Consider the following 23106-nt stretch of genomic DNA (forward strand, 5'->3'; position numbering starts at 1 on the left):
ATAGGTTACTAGAATCTCGAAGCAAATTAGCAAACTGACCCCCTAGTCCTAATAACGCAAGTGCTAGTGGCATTAGACACACTGCCGCAGTATGAAACAATTCATTCTCAAAATTCTAGAAATAGTGCATAGCTAATAGGCTTAGCTTGTATCAAAAAGGGTACATCTGAACATAAGAAGTGCATCATCTATCTCTTACAATATGTGTTTTAAATGGGGAACACAAAAAATTATAAGATTCAGTTGATCACAACCACATACATATAAAAAAAATTAAACCCTAGCATACAATAACTCTACCATCATCAACAATCGTAATCAACCAAAGTCCCCCAAAGTTTCAATGATGAAAATAGAGCGAAAAAATTGAAAAACAAACCTCATGCAACATTTTGCAAAAAACAGAGCATCGTATGTTGAGAGCAACTATTTTGTTACTAACCTGTTTTTGAAGAGATTGTGATTCTCAGGCAATTAGTCTTCACAATGGGGGCAAAAAAAGTAAGAAAAGCTTCAAGCTTTAGTTACAGCGACACCTATGGTTCTTCTTTGAGGGTACGTATACGAGGGGAAGAGGAGGAAGAAGAAGGGTCAATTGGGGTTTCATTTTGAAGTGGTTAACGTTTGAGTTTTGGTTTAACCGTACCCCTTTCTCATGTCACACGACATCATTTCTAAACAATTTAGGTGCCAAGAGTTAAACAACGTCGTTTTGATAGTGCCAGGTATCAACCAAAATTGCCAGGTCAGCTCTCCGGTGATGGGAAGCCACAGAAGGGCCAAATTGAGGTACGGGTCAAAATTTCAGGGTTCAATTGGAGTGAATTGAAACATTGAGGGCTAAATTGAGTCGGAGGTCAAATTTCAGGGGCCATTTTGTGTATTAACTCATAATTTCATATTTAATATGGATTTAAGAAGATATCACCTTTTCAGTTCCTGTCTACATTTATAAGCAGGTGCAGGTCATCCCATCCTCGTGGAGCCTTAATAGGTATTATGGACCATCTAAGTTAATTAGTCAGTAGCTTAACCAATAGTCAGTCACTCATATAACTCAGTTAGTTAGCTCCTCTAGATTATGTACATGTATATATATACAAACAATCTATAACTACTTAATCAATGAAATTATCCATTTTTCCTTCTGCGTTCACGCGTTTTAATTTGGTATCAGAGCGAATTCTCTTTACGATTCCGCTACACTTTCTTTCTCAATGTGATTTTCTTGAAAATTTTTCCGACTTTTTCGCCTCAATTTTCTTCTCCTTCTTTTCTTTTTCGAGATGCTTGCTTCACCAATTCCGATCAAGATGTCCACCATCTCTAAATCGAATCCCTCTCAAGGTAACTCGAACTCTCTGGCACAGTCTTCGCCGATTCTCGAGGCTTATTCGCTTCAGTCTGGTGATCATCCAGGACTTGTGCTTATTTCTCAGCTGCTCCAACAAGACAATTATTCTTCATTGTGCAGATCAATGTGTCTTGCGTTGAGTGGAAAACACAAGATAGGCTTCATTGATGGTTCTTTGCAAAAACCAAATCCAATTGTTCATCCAGTGCTTGCAGAATCTTGTCAATGTACCAACGACATCGTCACGACGTGGTTGCTAAACTCGATCTCCAAGGACATTGCTGCAAGCGTGATCTGCGTGAGTTCAGCTGCTCTCCTTTGGCAGGACTTGGAGATTTTTCTCTCAGAGTAATGCACCTCGCATCTTTGAGCTGAAATGATTTCTCATGTCACTGACCTAAGGCGCTCTCTCTATTTCACATTACTTCACAAAGTTGAAGATTCTTTGGGAAGATCTCAATACCTTCAATCCTTTGGTCTCGTGCTCCTGCGGTGGTGTCAAATCAATTCAAACCTACCTCAATCAAGAATATGTCATGCTGTTCCTCATGGGGCTCAATGAAAATTTGACAAATGTTAGAAGCCAAATCCTGTTATCGGATCCCCTCCTTTATATTGGCAAAATTTTTTCTCTGGTCTTGCATGAAGAGAAATAACGGGCACTCACTTCTCCTCAACCTAGCCAGCACATGGCATTTGCAGTCAAGCAATCCTCAAAGTTCTCTATGCATCAAAATTTGAAGCCAAAGGATAAGAAAGATCATCCAACTTGCTCTCACTGTGGACTCATGGGACACACTGAAGACAAGTGTTATCGTCTTCATGGCTATCCACCAAGCTATCTGCAAAACAAGACTCCAAAGCTTCAGGTGCATCATGTGGCTCAAGTGAATCATGCTCAAGAAGTGCAAGGTTCATTACCCACCTCTACCTTGTCTCTCACGACAGCTCAATACAGCCAATTGATGGCTCTTCTTTATACACAGCAAGCCATTCAAGACATTGAACCTGAGATATGTGCAGGTGAAGAGTTCTCTTCTTGTTACATGGACCAAAAGGTAATTTCAAGTACCTAGATTGTTGATTTAGGTGCTACTACCCATATCACCAACTCCTATAGTTCTCTAGTTAACCCAAAACCATTATCTAACCACTTTGTTGCTTTACCTGATCATACCAAAATCCGTGCATTAGCCATTGGTAATGTTGTCCTCAACCCCTCTTTAACACTTGTTAATATCATATTCATTCCATCCTTAAGAGTCAACTTGATTTTGGTAGTTCACTTCTAAAATTGTCAAATTGTAGTGTCCATTTTTTTGACCTATCATTTGTGATACATGACGAGAATTTCAAGTAGGTGATTGACAAAGGTGATGAAGTTGATGATATGTTTGTTCTGCAATCACCACCCTTAATGCATGCTCCTTCTCTTGATGTTGATAATTGTCATTTACTTTCTTCTGTTAGGAGCTCTACTTGGCATGCAAGATTAGGACATACATCTAAAAAAGTCTTCAATAGGTTGAATTCTATTTTGTCTTTAACACCCTTAAAATTCAATCACTCTAATTGTGATGTGTGTCCATTAGCCAAACTTAGGCGTTTATCCTTTCAATCAAATAATAAATTTTTTTCTGCCATTTTTTATTTGGTTCATTGTGACATTTGGGGACCTTATCGTGTCCCTACATATAATAATATGAGATTTTTTCTTACTGTTGTGGATGATCACTCTTGATTCACATGGACCTTCTTATTGAAACATAAATTTGATGCTGCTAATACTCTTATCAATTTCTACAATATGGTTGAGACTCAATATAATTTAAGACTAGGGTGAAGCAAATGCGATCAGACAATGCAGGTGAACTTTCACTCACTGAATACCTCAATTCGAAAGGGATAGTGCATCAATTCTCATGTGTCAAAAGGCTTGAGCAGAACTCCATAGTTGAATGAAAACACTAGCATTTGCTCAATGTGGCTCGGGCTCTATTCTTTCAATCCAAGGCCCCAATTGAATTTTGGGACGAATGTGTTCTGACTACCACATTTCTCATCAATAGATTGCCAAGTCCATCCCTTCAATATAGCTGACCATATGAGAAGTTATTCTCCAAATAGCCAGACTACCATTCTTTACGAGTCTTTGGTTGTCTAGCTCATGCTTCCACCTTCATTTCCAAATGCGGTCAATTTTCATTGATATCCTTCTGCAAGGGATATAAGCTCTATGATCCAATCGCTAAGAAGATTTTTATATCGAGGGATATTACCTTTATGGAGTCTGAGTTTCCATTTCAACAATCTTCTAAGACTTCCAGCACCATTATTGATATCTTTCCTGATGTGGTCATGCCTCTTTGCCTTCCCGATGTGACACCTCGTTCCTCTTCACCTGCCACCAATGTAGAGCCACAACTTTAACAAGTCCGAGCTTCATCTCAAGCGATTCCCACCTCTGAACCTCATCGAACATCTAGACCATCAAGACCACCTCTGTACCTCAAGGATTATCATTCCCACAATGTTTACCACGTGAATTTTAAATATCTCTCTCAACCTCACTTTGCTTTCATTGCCAATATTGCTGCAATCCCTGAACCCGCCTTCTTCCATCAAGCGGTCAAGTTTCCAGAATGATGAAGAGTAATGGATGAAGAGTTCCAGGCCATGAAAGACACAATCACTTAGTCTTTGGTGCCCCTGCCTGCTGGCCAACACACCATTGGTTGCAGATGGGTCTGCAAAGTCAAATACAAAGCAGATGGCTCTGTGGATAGATATAAAGCCAAGCTAGTTGCAAAAGGATACACCCAACAAGCTGGTATAGGCTTCAAGGACACATTCTCACCCGCGGTAAAAATCACCATTGTTCGAGTGCTTCTGTTGTTGGCAACCATAAACAAATGGTCTTTGCTTCAAATGGATGTAAACAATGATTTCTTGAATGAGGATTTATTCGAAGAGGTATATATGGACCTACCTCTCGGTTATAATTCTGAAAATTCTAGACTTGTATGTAAGTTGAACAAGTTCATTTATGGTTTGAGGCAAGCTTCACATCAATGGTTTTGCAAATTCTGTTCATCTTTGCTTAGCCACCACTTCAAAAAATCGAGGCGCGATTACTCCCTTTTCACCTATAGTAGTGGGGACCAAATAGTCTATCTCCTTGTATACGTAGACGATATTATTCTAGCCAGTCCATCTAAGGACACGTTGTACAAGTGCAGAAGTGATTGGAATTGCTCTTCAAATTGAAGATTCTTGGTGATTTGAAGTATTTTTTGGGTTTGGAATTGGCAAGATCAGATGAGGGAATTGTTCTTAGCCAACGTAAGTACACCCTTAGCATCCTTGAAGACACCAATTGTGCTGAATCTAAGCCTACCTCTTTGCTTATGGAACCCAACCTAAGACTTAGTAGCTCAGATGGGGAGTTGCTCGAGAATCCCGCGAGCTATAGAAGGCTTATAGGGAGATTGATGTACCTCACCATCTCATGCCCGGACATCACTTTTAGCCAATTTCTATCCCAACCTCCCACTATACATCTTCATGCCCTTCATCATTTGCTGTGGTACATCAGAGGTACCGTAGGTCAAGGCTTACTTTTTTCGGCAAGCTCAGAGAAGAGACTAATATATTATGTGGATGCGGATTGGGCAGGTTGCCTGGATACTAGACGGAGTGACACTGGGTTTTGTGTGTTCATTGGAGATTCTCTTGTTGCATGGCGATCGAAGAAGGAAACCACAGTCTCCAGATCATCCGTAAAATTCGAGTATCAGGCCATGGCAGCAGCTGCTGCTCTCTCACATGGTTGAAGGGCCTCCTGTTTGACTTTCAAGTTGATATTCCCTCTTCTATGATGTTTTGTGACTCTCAATCTACTATTCGCATAGCATCCAATTTCACTTTTTATGAGAGAACTAAGCACATAGAAGTGGACTGCCACTTTATGCATGAAAAGATGGTTACGGGGTTTATTAAGCTCATTTATGTTTGGACGTAACATCAACTAGCTGATGTGTTCACCAAGCCAGTGATCCCAACTCAATTTAACAATCTCAATTTCAAGTTTGGCATGGTAAATTTTTATCTACCAACTTGAGGGGAGAATATTATAGACCATCTAAGTTAATTAGTCAGTAGCTTAACCAATAGTTAGTCACTCATATAACTCAGTTAGAGTTAGTTAGCTCCTTTGGTTATGTACATGTATATATATACATTGTACATGTATATATATACATACAATCTGTAACTAATTAATCAATAAGATTATTCATTTTTCTCTCTGTGTTCACGTGTTTTAATTATAGGGTATTTATTTTTCAATTTTATTTATTTTTAAAACAAATTTTATGTGTTTATTTTTCTTTTAAAAAAGTTTTTATAAAATAATAATATAAATTTATCAAATTCGTTCTTATTAAACAAACAATTTATGAATATACTTTATTAATTAATAAAACATTCTCAATTTAATTAATTAATTAATATTTCAAATGAATATTTCTTTTTATGGGACATTCTTAACTAAAGTATATATTATTTATTTTAAAAAATTTTCAAGCAGATTGCATTTTTATTTCTAGTTTTTAAAAAGAGAATAGATCTTCTTAATTTTTTTATTTAAAAAAATAAAATGTAATTTTTTATTATTAATTTTATAAATAAAACTAAAAATAATATGAAAAATATTAAAAAATTAAAAATTAATTCCAGTCCAGACGAAAAAAAGGACATAATGCAACCTTGAGATAACTTAACCTGTTTACCTTTTTCCCCTTTTTCTCTACCTCATTTTTGTGATCAAAATTAAACATGTGTATTGATAAGTCTAATGTGCTTTTCCCCATTTCTTTCGTCCTTTTATCTCATATAAACTTTTTTTTACACCTGTTCCATTCCAACTAAGCCGAGGTATAAGGCTCCTTTTCCTACTGCTCGGTTTTTGGGAAGAGCTATACGTCGCTTGAGGAGATTGGAGGCAGACCTCGGTGATACGAAACACGGCGGTGGGAGCACCTGGAAAAAGTACTCCGATGCTTAAGTCAGAAGAAAGTATTAAGGAGTTAATACGAGTATATAAAAATGAGAATGTAGTTGTAACCTGGCCCTACTGAGGTGTCGGTTGTGTTTTTATAGATGAGTGTAGTGTTTAGTTATTTGCTTGTTCCGATTTTTCTAGCTGGATTGCGAATGCCGTTTTGTTATTGGCAACGGAAAGTATTTGACTATTATAGATAGGTTTTACTACGAGATCGCCTGATGAGAGAACTTTTGCGTGGTCTAGAAATTTGCGGATAAATCTTCGTTGCAAGTATAGTTTCTAATCCTTCAAAAGTCCTCTCATACAAACGTTTTGGTTGTCACAAGTAACAAACCCCTTTGAAATTGATAACCGGTGTAAAACCCGGTCTAACGGAAATTAATTAAATAATAAGTTAAATAGGAGCGGATATGGTTGGAAGATTTGACAATTGGAATTTGATCATCTAAATACGATATTTAGATTCAGTGAATTTTTCCGAGTCGGAAAACATAGTTTTCTGCATAAAAGCGAGCAGTGGAATTTTGACCGGCAGTACCGGCTGAGATCTGTCTGGTACTACAGCTGAGGAAATTGATTATGAGTAAATGAGATTAAGAAATAAGGAATTATAATTAGGGAAGGTAGAAATATTTAAAGTGCGATTTAGAGCGCTAATCTTAAAGGTTTTGGCCCAAAATTGGGCCAACGGAGAAAAATAAGTGAACCGGGCCTAAGTGGACCTAAGACCCAACATATATAAACATTAGTTATGAGCATTTCAGCTCATTTTACCCTAAAGAGAAGGGTTGGGGCGCTGAAATTGAGAAGAGAGAAGAGAAGAGAGAAAACCTAACTCTCTTTGATCTTCAAACCACCATAACTTGAGTTACGGAGCTCCGATTGACGAGCCGTTTGCGACCACGCGTCGCTCTTCTCATCCTCTACAATTCTATCTAAGTTTTGTGATGAGTATTCCATTCATATCTACCCAGTTTTTGAAATTCTCCACTGTTACACGTTTTTGGGTAGTTAGTGTTGAAATCTTGTGATTTTGGGTGTTTAGGGATACTCTAACATGGATTCTAAGTGGGTTCTATCCCTACTTCATATGGGCTGAGGTAAGATGTGCTCAAACCCTTGTGATTTGTCATTTTTATGAGCCCTAGGTTGATGTATGTATGTGATATTGGTTATATTAGTGTATTTGGTGATGTTGGTACACAACTGGGAGATTGGTATTGCTTGAGGAGCTTTGGTGAGGCTTGGAGCTAAGGTTGGTGAAGACTTCCAAAGAAGAGGCTCAATTGGTTTGGCTAAAAGAGGTACGGTTTAAGTTTCATTTAAGTACCGTGTGTTGTGATGAGAATTCCTAGGCTAGATGCCCCTAGGATTAAGTTTGGATTGTGTAAATGGTTGGTGCTAATATGCATAGTTGGTATGTAATGTGAATTAATGATTGGGTTGAGAATTGTGTAGCCTTGTATGCTTGGTGTATTGAGAATTTGATGTACTGGGTAATGAGTACTGATTTGTGGTTTATGCATTTAAATTGTGAATTTGGGCCGGAGGCCGTGAATTTTGGGCCGGAGGCCGGAAGAAGGTAAGAAAGATAAGTGATGTGTGCATTGTATGATGACACAAGTGATTGGATGAATTTCCGATAATGAATATATAAATGATTGGGTTGGTTATTGAATAATAAGGTTTGAGGAGTTGAAGTGTGGAATTTGGTAAATTTGGGTGAAATTATATAGATGAGGTATGTTTGGTTTTGGTTGAGACATATTATGTGGTCATATATGTGATTATGACTATTGATGCCTTGATGGTATGATGATGCATTAGAGATATGTATGTTGTAATATATGCTTGAGGAATTATTAAGGTTGATTTGTGGGTGAAACTACGTGATAGTGAGTATGATATTGATTATGTATAATGATGGTTGATTGAAAATAGTCTTGTTGAACTTTGGCATGAGGAAGAGTATATGATATGTAAATATGTTTGAGTTTGAGAAAGTGTCAATGTGTGAGTTGAGGAGGCTTGATGTTGATTTTTGTATATTTTGATTGATTTCAAAGAAAGAGTTGAAATTGGCATGTTTTGATTGAATTTGAAAAGAGTTGAAAATGGCTTGTTTTGAAAATGGCACTTTGTGGTTTTGTATGAAAACATAGTTTTTGGGCATATTTTGACGGGACATAACCTGGACTACGGACCTCTGTTTTCTGCCAAATCTATTTAGAAATGAAATTGGATCCGGGATGTCCATGCCGTTTGAAGAACGGGTGAAAAATGATTTAAAATGAGAGATTTATGACCGTCGGAAGATTGGGGGTTGAATCTGTGAATTCTGCAGCTTTTAACTTAGAAAATTTTTAGCAGAACGACCCTATGCGCGTAGGCGCACTTGGCGCGTACGCGCCGTTCTTCTAGAAAGCACCATCCACGCGTGCGCGTGGTGTGCGCGGGCGCGTCGATGCGCTGCACCATATGCCCAGCTATTTTCCAGAGAGTTGTGCCAGAGTTGTGCCAGTTTTGTGCCTGGGCGCAAGAGCATCCACGCGTACGCATGGTTGACGCTTGCGCGCCGTTCGGATATTTTTTAACCCGCGCGTTCGCGCGTATGACGCTTGCGCGTCGATGAGTTATTGGCCATCCACGCGTGCGCGTGGAGTGCGCGTACGCGTGGCCCTGTTTTCATGCCAAGGATGGTTTTTGAGTTTTTAAAGCCAAATTTTATACTTCTAAGCCTCCGATCTCATCCGTTATGTATTAAATCATTATGATATGCCTAGCAATGAGATAGGAGCTAGGGGATGTGGTAACTTGCGAGTGAAGTAAGGGGAAAAGTTATGATCAATGATGATTAAAGATGATTATATGAGATATGGAGGATGATGGTGGGAGTACCGTGTATGCCATGAGCCGAAGGGCTATATTTGTTGATAAATGGCCAGTTCTTGATTGAACCATGGGCCGGATGGCTGAGTTATTGCCGAGTTACGGCAAAGCCAATATTGTTTATGGCTGAGTATAAATGCATATATGATTAATGAATGAATGTGTTACACGGATAACAATGAAAAAGGTTGAAATGTGATGTGTGACCCCGGGTAGTAGGCAGTGGCGTTGTCCACTTGCTCCGGGTATGAGATGGGAAAGGATGTTTATGATAAATGAGTTTAATTATGGAGTTTTGAATACATGTATGTTTTGAGATCCTGGGTAGTAGCAAGGGTTGTGGTTCGTCCCGCTTGCTCTAGGTTAATGTTTGAGATTTGATAATAGTGATGATTACTTCGAAACTGAACGAAGGTATGTTTTGAGATCCTGGGTAGTAGCAAGGGTTGTGGTTCGTCCCACTTGCTCCAGGTCAGAGATTGTGACGCCTGGGTAGTAGCGGTAGTAGTGGTGAATCCACTCGCTCCAGGTTGAGCTGTTAAACACCCGCCTGGGTAGTAGCCGCAGTAGTGGTTATTCCACTGGCTCTGGGTTGAGCAGGTAGTAGCAAGGGGGGTTGTAGCTCAAACCTACTTGCTCCGCAATGGGTGTTTCTGTCCAATGGTTAGCTACCAGGACATGTCGGGTTGGCTATATAACCGACAGATGATATCATCAGCCATAGGGCAGGCATTCATCATTTGCATATGTTTGAATTGTTTGGGTTTGCCATTTATTTTGGATTTCTACATCATATATGCCATGTTACCTGACTATATGCTACTTGCTCTACTTGTACCATATTTGTGTATTACTTGCCTGTATTGCTTGTGTTTGTACAACTGAGAGGCCCCTCATGCTAGTGTTGATGGGTGTTGAGGGTTGTTCTTGATGTGAAGAATTGATAATGCGATTGCATGATGATGATGATTATTGAATGAGATAACTGGAGCTCCCTAGGTAGACGCAGTGATGGGGTTTCACTAGCTCCAGGCGAGTGTATGATGTATTGATATAGAATTGCTGAGGCAGAACAACTGGTGATGGTGTTGCTTATAATTCTAAGTCTGATTCGTGGAAGAGTCAGCGAGTTGGGAAACATGTGAAACATGAATTAAATTTAGCACTCCCTTACGACAGTTGCCTATTCATGGATTAGCGAGAACCTAAGATGAATAATTGGTGAAGAAGCTTAGGATGCTTAGTGAGTTTTATTGCAGTGCATTGTATTTATTTGGCACTTTTACCGTACTGGGAACCCATGGGCCCGGGGTTCTCATTCCGTATATATCTCTTGCTTTTTTCAGATACAGGTCCAGGTGCTCAGAAGTGAGTTGTGGGTCGTCTGAGAAACGGCGAAGATCTTTATTTCCTCTACTTTGTGTTTTGATTAGAATCTCTCCACCTTTATTTTGGAAGGATTATATTATGTATTGAACTCTTTGAATTTGCCTATAGAGGCTCTCATGTTTCCTTCGGGAGAGATTAGGACATACTGTTGTCAACTATTTTCATACTGTACCCTAGCCGGCCTAAACTTCGCGGGTCGCGACTAGTGGCTATTTACTTATATATATATATATATATATATATGTTATCTATCTCTTAATCTCCTCTACGCCTTGTCCGTATATCGTTTTCGGCTTCACGGTTTATCTTTTGTTGTCGAAACGTGAGAGATACGTCTTCGCAATTTTATTTCTACTCTTTTCAGGCTTCTCGATTAATACTCCTTTCAAAATTACCTATATTTATTTATTAAAAATCCTCCTGAGAGTCGTACCACCGTAATATCATTGACTTATGACTCGAGCATAAGGATTTGAATATTAGGGTGTTACATTATGGTATCAGAGCAGTTCGTCCTCGTGAGCCTGAGGGATGGAACTGCCTATGCTTCAATGCATACTCTGAGTCTGTGCCTGTGCTAGTTAGGGTATCTAACCGATACATCTAGCATGAAGTCCATGAGTGTACCTTTGGTACTTTGAAGCACTATACTTCCGGTATTGAGACTGATCAACTTGATATCGATTGTTTGGTGTGTATAGGAACCAGATGGCACCTCGTGGACCCGGTCGGGGACGTGAAAGAGGTCGTACTAATACGCAGGAACCGGGAATCAACCCGAATAACCCGGTAAACCTTATGGCGGCGTTGGAGAATATGACTGCTGCTATGCAAGCCACTGCGGAGGCTCTTGGGCAACAGATAAACAATAATGACAATGGCAGAAGGGAAGCTCAGGGCCCGATAACACTGGCAACCTTCTTAAAGGTTAATCCACCTAAGTTCAAGGGAACCACCAATCCGACTGAAGCTGATACTTGGTTTCAGGCCATGGAGCGAGCACTGCAAGCGTAGTTGGTGCCTGAAGAGCAGTGTGTTGAATTTGCTACCTATCTGCTCACGGGGGAAGCATCGCATTGGTGGCAAGGGGCTCGACGTCTCCTACAGCAGGGGAAGGATCCTATCACCTGGGGTACCTTCCAAGTGGAATTTTATAAGAAGTACTTTCCGAATTCCGCCAGGACAGCCAAGGAATTGGAGTTACTGCAGCTAAAGCAAGGTGCTATGTCCGTATCTGAGTATACAGACAAATTTGAGGAGCTATTCAGGTTTTCCCGCATGTGTCAAGGAGCTCCGGGAGACTTCGAGGAATGGAAATGCATTAAGTATGAAGGAGGGCTCCGGAGCGACATCTTAAGTTCAGTGGGACCAATGGAGATCCAAACTTTTTTCAGAGTTGGTGAATAAGAGCAGAATTGCTGAAGAGTGTGTGAAAAGGAGGGTTGCAAAGAAAGAAAGTCATAGAGAGCATAACCAAGGATTCGCACCAAGGGATCCAGAGTTTAAGGAGAGAGGATACGTACAACACTTTCTCCAAGGACAGAATAACTTTGCGACGAGTGAGGAGTCCCAAAGGAATGGTAAGGAAAAATGAGCAGCGGCTGTTTCTGACGTTTCGAGCTGTCAGAGATGTGGTAGTCATCACCCAAATAGGCCGTGCCGATTGGGGTTAGGTGTATGTTACAAGTGCGGGTTACCAGGGCATGTATCAAGAAATTGCCAACAAGGAGAGAGTCAGGATGCGGGCCGATTGCAACAGTAAGATTGAGGTAATTGCAATAATCAGACTTAAAGGATAGTGCATGATTTTATAATACCGCCTGTACCGTAAAACTGGGAATGTTGAGTTTAATATTAAACTGAGGAGCAAACCGGATGGTCTGAGTAAGGATTTGCCTTGATACAAATGGATAAATGCCTGTGATGTAAATGATTTTTTTTTGTTGAGAATGATGTGTTGTATTTGTTATGTAGTTGGTTGATTTCTGGATTTTTGGTGAAACGGATTGAACCCGTGACTTTTAGTTCCTTTGATTTAAATAGATAAGGAATGGTACTAAATGAGGGATTTGGAAACGTTGATTTGAAATGCCAGTCATGCTAAGTTGTGGTAGAGTACTTGAGGAAGTAAGTGATAGAGCTCGTACTAGACGAGAGATCAGAATAAAGCAGCAGAAACTTGCGAAAGCAGTAACACAGGATAGCTACGAATAGAAGCTGTAAAAGTTTACTATAATATCTTAAGCTTGAATACTAGAAGGGTTAAGTGGGTTAATGCAAGTAATGATCCCCAAATAATTGGAATTGATTGCGGCTGCGAGCTTTAATGGTTCTAAAGCGGATGAGGAAATTATCATTGATGCATAGTTGGATTTAGATGATGAGAGAGTGCAAGTTGTCGTGTTTAAGAGATGAGTACCATGATGTTTGGTCATAGTGACCTTGGAATTAGATTGAGATTTATAATGATTGGTTTTGAAAGACGAATGTGAAAACCACTAAATTGAAATGCTGATGCGGTACTAAGATTGGTTTGAGGGAACCCATGACGGGTGGTAAACTCCAATTTTTGGGGAGGTACTGTTGAAAATTATTCCACAAAAATTTGAAAGAGCGTTGGTTATGGTATTGAGGATGATTTTTGATATGAGTAAGGTGTGGTGATGATCTTTGATTGATTATAGTGATGTGGGACGATGGCTATGATTAATGATGATGGTAATATTATTGATGACATGATTTGAGATTTAATAAGGTGTGAGTTGATAAGACGATAAAAGTAAGGAACAAGGTTGTTGGTCGGCGTTGAACGAACGACCGAGACCCTCAGGGATAGAGAAATCAGAGCGCGGCAACGGAAGCGCGCAGAGTAAAAGGACCTTGGAACTGTTATGCGTTGGATATAGAGGCAGACTACGCTCGCGTACTCGCAGTGATGGATGGAATTTTCGAGGGCAAAAATTTCTGTTAGGGGGGTAGAATGTAATACCCGGTCTAACGGAAATTAATTAAAGGGTAAAGTATACTTTTTGTCCCTTAAGTTTGACAAAAGTTTCAAAAATACCCCTAAGTTTTATTTTGTTTCAATTTTGTCCTAAAAGTTTTCGATTTGCATCAAATATACCCTTGGCGGCTAATTTTTCAAAAAATTTAAGACCAATTCAACAACAATTTCATAAGAACAACCCTCAATACAAGCAAATTAAGCATCATTTTCATGCATTATTGTTAGATTGGTCTTAAATTTTTTGAAAATTTAACCGTTAGGGGTATATTTGATGCAAATCAAAAACTTTTGGAACAAAATTGAAACAAAATAAAACTTAAGGATATTTTTAAAACTTTTGCCAAACTTCAGGGACAAAAAATATACTTTACCTTTAATTAAATAATAAGTTAAATAGGAGCGGATATGGTTGGAAGATTTGGCAATTGGAATTTGATCATCTAAATACGATATTTAGATTCAGTGAATTTTTCCGAGTCGGAAAACATAGTTTTCTGCGTAAAAGCGCGCAGTGGAATTTTGACCGGCAGTACCGGCTGAGATCTGTCTGGTACTACAGCTGAGGAAATTGATTATGAGTAAATGAGATTAAGAAATGAGGAATTATAATTAGGGAAGGTAGAAATATTTAAAGTGCGGTTTAGAGCGCTAATCTTAAAGGTTTTGGCCCAAAATTGGGCCAACGGAGAAAAATAAGTGAACCGGGCCTAAGTGGGCCCAAGACCCAACATATATAAACATTAGTTATGAGCATTTCAGCTCATTTTACCCTAAAGAGAAGGGTTGGGGCGCTGAAATTGAGAAGAGAGAAGAGAAGAGAGAAAACCTAACTCTCTTTGATCTTCAAACCACCATAACTTGAGCTACGGAGCTCCGGTTGACGAGCCGTTTGCGACCACGCGTCGCTCTTCTCATCCTCTATAATTCTATATAAGTTTTATGGTGAGTATTCCATTCATCGCTGCCCAGTTTTTGAAATTCCCCACTGTTACATGTTTTTGGGTAGTTAGTGTTAAAATCTTGTGATTTTGGGTGTTTAGGGGTACTCTAACATGGATTCTAAGTGGGTTCTATCCTTACTTCATATGGGCTGAGGTAAGATGTGCTCAAACCCTTGTGATTTGTCATTTTTATGAGCCCTAGGTTGATGTATGTATGTGATATTGGTTATGTTAGTGTATTTGGTGATGTTGGTGCACAATTGGGAGATTAGTATTGCTTGAGGAGCTTTGGTGAGGCTTGGAGCTAAGGTTGGTGAAGACTTCCAAAGAAGAGGCTCAATTGGTTTGGCTACAAGAGGTACGGTTTAAGTTTCATTTAAGTACCGTGTGTTGTGACGAGAATTCCTAGGCTAGATGCCCCTAGGATTAAGTTTGGATTGTGTAAATGGTTGGTGCTAATATGCATAGTTGGTATGTAATGTGAATTAATGATTGGGTTGAGAATTGTGTAGCCTTGTATGCTTGGTGTATTGAGAATTTGATGTACTGGGTAATGAGTATTGATTTGTGGTTTATGCATTTAAATTGTGAAATTGGACCGGAGGCCGTGAATTTTGGGCCGAAGGCCGGAAGAAGGTAAGAAAGGTAAGTGATGTGTGCATTGTATGATGACACAAGTGATTGGATGAATTTCCGATAATGAATATATGAATGATTGGGTTGGTTATTGAATAATAAGGTTTGAGGAGTTGAAGTGTGGAATTTAGTAAATTTGGGTGAAATTATATAGATGAGGTATGTTTGGTTTTGGTTGAGACATATTATGTGGTCATATATGTGATTATGACTATTGATGCCTTGATGGTATGATGATGCATTAGAGATATGTATGTTGTAATATATGCTTGAGGAATGATTAAGGTTGATTTGTGGGTGAAACTACGTGATAGTGAGTATGATATTGATTATGTATAATGATGGTTGATTGGAAATAGTCTTGTTGAACTTTGGCATGAGGAAGAGTATATGATATGTAAATATGTTTGAGTTTGAGAAAGTGTCAATGTGTGAGTTGAGGAGGCTTGATGTTGATTTTTGTATATTTTGATTGATTTCAAAGAAAGGGTTGAAATTGTCATGTTTTGATTGAATTTGAAAAGAGTTGAAAATGGCTTGTTTTGAAAATGGCACTTTGTGGTTTTGTATGAAAACATAGTTTTTGGGCATATTTTGACGGGACATAACCTGGACTACGGACCTCTGTTTTCTGCCAAATCTGTTTAGAAATGAAATTGGATCCGGGATGTCCATGCCGTTTGAAGAACGGGTGAAAAATGATTTAAAATGAGAGATTTATGACCGTCGGAAGATTGGGGGTTGAATCTGTGAATTCTGCAGCTTTTAACTTAGAAAATTTTTAGCAGAACGACCCTATGCGCGTAGGCGCACTTGGCGCGTGCGCGCCGTTCTTCTAGATAGCACCATCCACACGTGCGCGTGGTGTGCGCGGGCGCGTCGATGCGCTGCACCATATGCCCAGCTATTTTCCAGAGAGTTGTGCCAGAGTTGTGCCAGTTTTGTGCCTGGGCGCAAGAGCATCCACGCGTACGCATGGTTGACGCTTGCGCGCCGTTCGGATATTTTTTAACCCGCGCGTTCGCGCGTATGACGCTTGCGCGTCGATGAGTTATTGGCCATCCACGCGTGCGCGTGGAGTGCGCGTACGCGTGGCCCTGTTTTCATGCCAAGGATGGTTTTTGAGTTTTTAAAGCCAAATCTTATACTTTTAAGCCTCCGATCTCATCCGTTATGTATTAAATCATTATGATATGCCTAGCAATGAGATAGGAGCTAGGGGATGTGGTAACTTGCGAGTGAAGTAAGGGGAAAAGTTATGATCAATGATGATTAAAGATGATTATATGAGATATGGAGGATGACGGTGGGAGTACCGTGTATGCCATGAGCCGAAGGGCTATATTTGTTGATAAATGGCCAGTTCTTGATTGAACCATGGACCGGATGGCTGAGTTATTGCCGGGTTACGGCAAAGCCATTATTGTTTATGGCTGAGTATAAATGCATATATGATTAATGAATGAATGTGTTACACGAATAACAATGAAAAAGGTTGAAATGTGATGTGTGACCCCGGGTAGTAGGCAGTGGCGTTGTCCACTTGCTCCGGGTATGAGACGGGAAAGGATGTTTATGATAAATGAGTTTAATTATGGAGTTTTGAATACATGTATGTTTTGAGATCCTCGGTAGTAGCAAGGGTTGTGGTTCGTCCCGTTTGCTCCAGGTTAATGTTTGAGATTTGATAATAGTGATGATTACTTCGAAACTGAACGAAGGTATGTTTTGAGATCCTGGGTAGTAGCAAGGGTTGTGGTTCGTCCCACTTGCTCCAGGAGAGAGATTGAGACCCTGGGTAGTAGCAAGGGTTGTGGTTCGTCCCACTTGCTCCAGGTCAGAGATTGTGACGCCTGGGTAGTAGCGGTAGTAGTGGTGAATCCACTCGCTCCAGGTTGAGCTGTTAAACACCCGCCTGGGTAGTAGCCGCAGTAGTGGTTATTCCACTGGCTCTGGGTTGAGCAGGTAGTAGCAAGGAGGGTTGTAGCTCAAACCTACTTGCTCCGCAATAGGTGTTTCTGTCCAATGGTTAGCTACCAGGACATGTCGGGTTGGCTATATAACCGACAGATGATATCATCAGCCATAGGGCAGGCATTCATCATTTGCATATGTTTGAATTGTTTGGGTTTGCCATTTATTTTGGATTTCTACATCATATATGCCATGTTACCTGACTATATGCTACTTGCTCTACTTGTACCATATTTGTGTATTACTTGCCTGTATTGCTTGTGTTTGTACAACTGAGAGGCCCCTCATGCTAGTGTTGATGGGTGTTGAGGGTTGTTCTTGATGTGAAGAATTGATGATGCGATTGCATGATGATAATGATTATTGAATGAGATAACTGGAGCTCCCTAGGTAGACGCAGTGATGTTGTTTCACTAGCTCCAGGCGAGTGTATGATGTATTGATATAGAATTGCTGAGGCAGAACAACTGGTGATGGTGTTGCTTATAATTCTGAGTCTGATTCGTGGAAGAGTCAGCGAGTTGGGAAACATGTGAAACATGAATTAAATTTAGCACTCCCTTATGACAGTTGCCTATTCATGGATTAGCGAGAACCTAAGATGAATAATTGGTGAAGAAGCTTAGGATGCTTAGTGAGTTTTATTGCAGTGCATTGTATTTATTTGGCACTTTTATCGTACTGGGAACCCATGGGCCCGGGGTTCTCATTCCGTATATATCTCTTGCTTTTTTCAGATACAGGTCCAGGTGCTCAGAAGTGAGTTGTGGGTCGTCTGAGAAACGGCGAAGATCTTTATTTCCTCTACTTTGTGTTTTGATTAGAATCTCTCCACCTTTATTTTGGAAGGATTATATTATGTATTGAACTCTTTGAATTTGCCTATAGAGGCTCTCATGTTTCCTTCAGGAGAGATTAGGACATACTGTTGTCAACTATTTTCATACTGTACCCTAGCCGGCCTAAACTTCGCGGGTCGCGACTAGTGGCTATTTACTTATATTATATTATATATATATATATATATATATATCTGTTATCTATCTCTTAATCTCCTCTACGCCTTGTCCGTATATCGTTTTCGGCTTCACGGTTTATCTTTTGTTGTCAAAACGTGAGAGATACGTCTTCGCAATTTTATTTCTACTCTTTTCAGGCTTCTCGATTAATACTCCTTTCAAAATTACCTATATTTATTTATTAAAAATCCTCCTGAGAGTCGTACCACCGTTATATCATTGACTTATGACTCGAGCATAAGGATTTGAATATTAGGGTGTTACAACCGAGTATTCAAACCTCGGGTCGTCTTCTCAAGGAATTGCAGGGAGGTATGTTCTTATTATTGGTTTGAGTTTGTAAATTGGGGTTTTGGAAGTAAGGTGGGAATATGTTATATGACAAGTAAAATAAAATAATAATAATAAAATCTCTTGGCAAGGTACAAGAATTGGAATTCCTATCCTAGTTATCCTTATCAGGTGTGAAGAGAATTGGGTTTTAATCCCACTTGGTCATCTTTTATTAAACAAAGGAAGGTTAAGTGGACTGATTGGCTTGATTCTCAAGTCCTAGTCAACTCCTGTGGAGAGACTAGTGTTAGAGCAATCCTAGCTCAAGAAGAATCTGCCAATTTCAATTACTTGCTGAGTTTGATAACTCAAGTACTACCAATCATTTGACCAAAGCCAAAAGGGAGAAAAATATCTAAATTAAATTAAAAGCATCAATATAAATAAAGCAAAGTAATCTTAAATCTGAAAATACCTCGAATTGCATTAACAAAAGAAATTAAATCTGGCATAGATGTTCATAAATAAAATTGAAAAAATAAATAAAAAGAACATTGAACCTGGGATCGAGAGTCACTCCTAAAATTAAGAGAAATCCTAATCCTAATCCTAAGAGAGAGGAGAGAACCTCTCTCTCTAAAAACTACATCTAAATCCTAAAATTGTGAATATGAGAGCTCCCCTATGAATGAATGCATTCCCCCACTTTATAGCCTCTAATATGTGTTTTCTGGGCCGAGAACTGGGTCGAAAACAGCCTGGAAATCGCTGGAGAAGAATTCAAACATGCTGATTTCTGTCATTGCGACGCGGCCGCATGGAGTACACGGTTGCGTCGCTTAGCGTTAGGGAAACTATGGTATATTATATATCAAATCGAAGCCCCGGACATTAGCTTTCCAACGCAACTGGAACCGCGTCGTTTGGACCTCTGTAGCTAAAGTTATAGCCATTTGAGTGTGAAGAGGTCAGGCTGGACAGCTTAACAATTTCTCCAACTTCTTGTATTCCTTCCACTTTTGCATGCTTCTTTTCCATCCTCCAAGCCATTCCTGCCCTATAATCTCTGAAAGCACTTAACATACATATCAAGGCATCTAATGGTAATAAGAGAGGATTAATAATAAGCAATTATAAGATCAAAGAAGCATGTTTTCAATCATAGCACAAAATCAGGAAGGAAATATAAAACCATGCAAATATTATGAATAAGTGGGTAAAGAGTTGATAAAATCCACTCAATTGAGCACAAGATAAACCATAAAATAGTGGTTTATCATCGCCTCTATATTATATGTTTGGTTTTGATGCTAATCCTGTTACCGATTTTGTTGGGTACATATCATAGCCCCTAAGTTTGTCTGGCTTTGTTTGGAAAGCAAGCAAACTTTTTATTATTCGTGTGTGTTGTTTTTTTTTTTTTTTTTTGCTGGGCTTTTTGCTTAGTGTTGGGGAGGCTAAAAGTTGAGGGGTTTTTCCCTTGTAGAATGTGCTGTTATTAATGCGCTTTCTAGCCGTTTCGATTCTCGATGCTCTAAGCGGTTTGTTCTCTTTGTTACCCACTAAGTTAGTGGGCTTGTAATAGTTGCCTCTTGCCTTGGAACTGATATTCTACTGTTTTTTCAAATTTCTTTCTTCATTTATCCCCAACATGACTTCTAAAGGTTAGTTTCTTCCTTCAGACTTTTCCATTTCTGTTGTTTCTATAATGGAGAAAGAGAGAGAGAAAGAGAAGTTGAAAGTAGTGGAGATGAAGAAAAATAACCCGTACCATTGAGTGCATGACGATGTGAGGACTCGTTCCTCCTCGTTTATGAATGTTGAGTCTATGATTGAGCTAAAAGGTTTAAAGTGTGTGAGGGATGGCTCTGGTGTTGTCGTTGAACTTCTCCCCTGTTCTGGTGATGATAGGGTCTGTGAGAGGAGGGGAAATTGGCAGTATTTTTATATGTACACTCCTTGTCTTATTGAGTTGGGTGTGCGATTCCTGTTTTCTGATTTTGAGTTTGACGTTTTGACTCAACTTAATTGCGCGCCCTCTCGTTGCATTAAAATGGCTGGGCGTTCCTTCGCGCCTTTCAGTGTCTTATGGAGTTCCTCTCTGTACCCTGCTCCTCTTCTTTATTTTTCTCATTCTTTCAGTCTAAGGGAGTCCGAAAGGGGTTGTGGGTGTGTTTGAGTAGCTACCTCGAGCGTTCCCTATTTTTGCTGTACAAATCCTCATTCAAAACTTTAAATCTCCTTTTGTTAAAGTGCGGTCTGTGGAGACCGGGTACCCTTTCTACCAGGATGAGGAACTATAGAGAGGTTCCCTTTGTATTGGTGTTCGGAACCGTGTCAGATTCTTGAAGCTGTCGAACGAAGTGAGGAGGAGGAGTATTTATTGGAGTTTTTGATAGAGAGTTCTGCCGATGGGGTGTGTTTATCCATTCCCTGAGGTCCTTCGGTTTCATGATTCTGGTAATAATTAGGGTTTGAAGACCTATATAGGTAATGTTAATTGTCGTTTTCGTGATTTACAGTTTTATTCCCTTAATGCTTTCGCACTTGTGTTTTGCAGGTGGGCGAGTTCCTCTTCTTGACCCTACGAAGTTTCAGTCCTTTTTGAAGAAGAAAAAAGGAAAAGATTGTTGGTGGTTCTGGGACCCCAAATGGGGTTGGCGAAGATGCTGCTCAATCTACTGCTCAATCAGCTTCTCCTCTTAAGAGAAAAAGGGATGAAACTGATAACTCTCTGGAGGTTATATCTGAAGGGAATAAGGGCGCTGTAGGTGGGGGGAGGTCTATTTTTGATAGGCAGAGGAGACTTCATGGCTTTATTCCTGCTACAAATCCCCACTCGTTATGGAGTGATTAGTTTCCTCTCGCCGAGCTTTCTGATAGGGTGTCCCAGTACCCTGGGGACATGTTAATGACTCGCCGAGTTGGTGTTGAAGGAATGGGAAAATTTATTAGGTATATATTCTATTATTATTTTTGTATTGCTTAGGTTTGTTTCCTTTGTTATTTTCATGTAGTGTCTTCATTTGTGTTCGTAGATTGTTGCTTCACGACTGATGTGTGTTGGGCGGACAACCGAGTTGCTTGGTGCTGAGCAGTAGGTAGTTGAGGAGAAAGTGGCTGATCTAGAGAGGTCATATAAAGAGAAGATTGCAGGTTTGAGGAAGAAGTTTCTCGTCTGCAAGACCAAATTCAATTGTTGCAAGCCGAGATTAAAGATAATGATGTATTCAAAGGGCAATTGACTGCCAGGGTTCACGAGCTAGAGGAGGTGGGAATGGAAATGTTTTCCTCTGGGTTCGACCGGGCTGTTAGTCAAGTGTCCGTTTTAGCTCCTGATTTTGATTGTGATCAGCTCGATGTGACCAGGGTAGTCATTGGTGGGAAGCTTGTTGTGGACGGGACTGTGGAGGATCATGATGAGAACGTTTCGCTTCCTTAATATATTTGTTTGTATATTTTTGTTATGTCTGATTTGTTGACTATGACTGTTACTTGTCGTTTTGAACTTTTAGGTACTCTTTGTTTGTGTTGACCAAGGTCGTATCAGTTTGAAACTTTTGGTATTTTGATAACGCATATAGTTATGACATCTTGGGTTTGATATCTTTGTATTTTGAAGTAGGATAGGGGGGTTAGGATCCGTTATTCGCATATTAGTGCGTTTGAATTTAGAAAGGGATAGGATCAGGAAGTAAAAATCAGATCAGCTATTGACTTATATCGGTTTGATTTTGATATATTGGGCGTCTGGCCTCGTTAAAACCTTCCTTAGGTAAAACCCTTATTTGGGAAAAAACCTCTAAGGGGGAAAAAGAATACCTTCATCCGCGTAATGTACAGGTTATGATCTATATAATTTCAAGAAGAGATGTTCCAATTTCTAGATACTGGATCGCCTTGTAGTGTTTGTGATGCGTGAGCATCTTTCCTATCTTTTTCTAGTGAATTTGCATTTAATTTATTGAGTTTAATTAAGAATTAATTATCTTTTAGCCACTATGGATGCTACTTTGAGTCTTGTGCAATTCTGTTTATTTTAGGTAGCATTTAGTTGGATTTGATGGAGTTTCCGCAGAAAAAGAGAAGAAGGCTATATAGGGCAGAAATGGCTTAGAGGATGGAGAGGAAGCTTGCACAAATAGAAGGAGCACAAGAATTAAAGGAGATGACCAGTGAGGAGCGATCCGTGCGCGTACCTGACGCGTGCGCTTGATTTAGAGATTTGCACAGCGACGCGTGCGCGTACCTGACGCGTATGCATGACACGCGAAGAAGACCATCGACGCGTACACATGACTGACGCGTACGCGTGACATGAGCCACGTGCAGAAAACGCTGATTGCTATAATTAATTCTGATTTAAACTTTAATTTTTATAAATAGGAAAAGATATTATTTTAGTTTTAGAAAATAGATTTTAAATTAATTAGGATTTGATATAAAAGAGAAAAGAAACTTCTCTTCTGGGGGTTATTCCATTCCAATTCACAATTATTTACAATTCACAGTTTAAGAGAATCTTAGTTTTTCTCTCTAAACCATGAGTAACTAAACCT

The 23106-nt window shown here is 39.6% G+C and overlaps 1 protein-coding gene across 1 annotated transcript; it reads left to right on the plus strand.

Annotated features, from left to right (window-relative positions):
• Window positions 1–486: 486 nt before the first annotated feature.
• LOC107633097 (uncharacterized) lies at window positions 487–1706 on the plus strand. The gene is made up of 3 exons (XM_016336732.1): window positions 487–555; window positions 688–789; window positions 1371–1706. The coding sequence occupies exons 1-3, from the start codon at window positions 487–489 to the stop codon at window positions 1704–1706; spliced, it is 507 nt and encodes a 168-aa protein (XP_016192218.1).
• The last annotated feature ends 21400 nt before the right edge of the window (window positions 1707–23106 follow it).

The sequence above is a fragment of the Arachis ipaensis genome, chromosome B3, assembly GCF_059453495.1.
Source record: "Arachis ipaensis isolate K30076 ecotype BB chromosome B3, ASM5945349v1, whole genome shotgun sequence".
Classification (NCBI taxonomy): Eukaryota; Viridiplantae; Streptophyta; class Magnoliopsida; order Fabales; family Fabaceae; genus Arachis; species Arachis ipaensis.

What these genes read in the sequence shown, in the direction of transcription:
- LOC107633097 (XM_016336732.1), top strand. Translation starts at nt 487, where the DNA reads ATGGGGGCAAAAAAAGTAAGAAAAGCTTCAAGCTTTAGTTACAGCGAC. An exon ending in CCTATGGTTCTTCTTTGAGG is followed by an intron (nt 556 to 687) that starts GTACGTATACGA and finishes TAAACAATTTAG; the next exon opens with GTGCCAAGAGTTAAACAACG. An exon ending in CACAGAAGGGCCAAATTGAG is followed by an intron (nt 790 to 1,370) that starts GTACGGGTCAAA and finishes TCTCTGGCACAG; the next exon opens with TCTTCGCCGATTCTCGAGGC.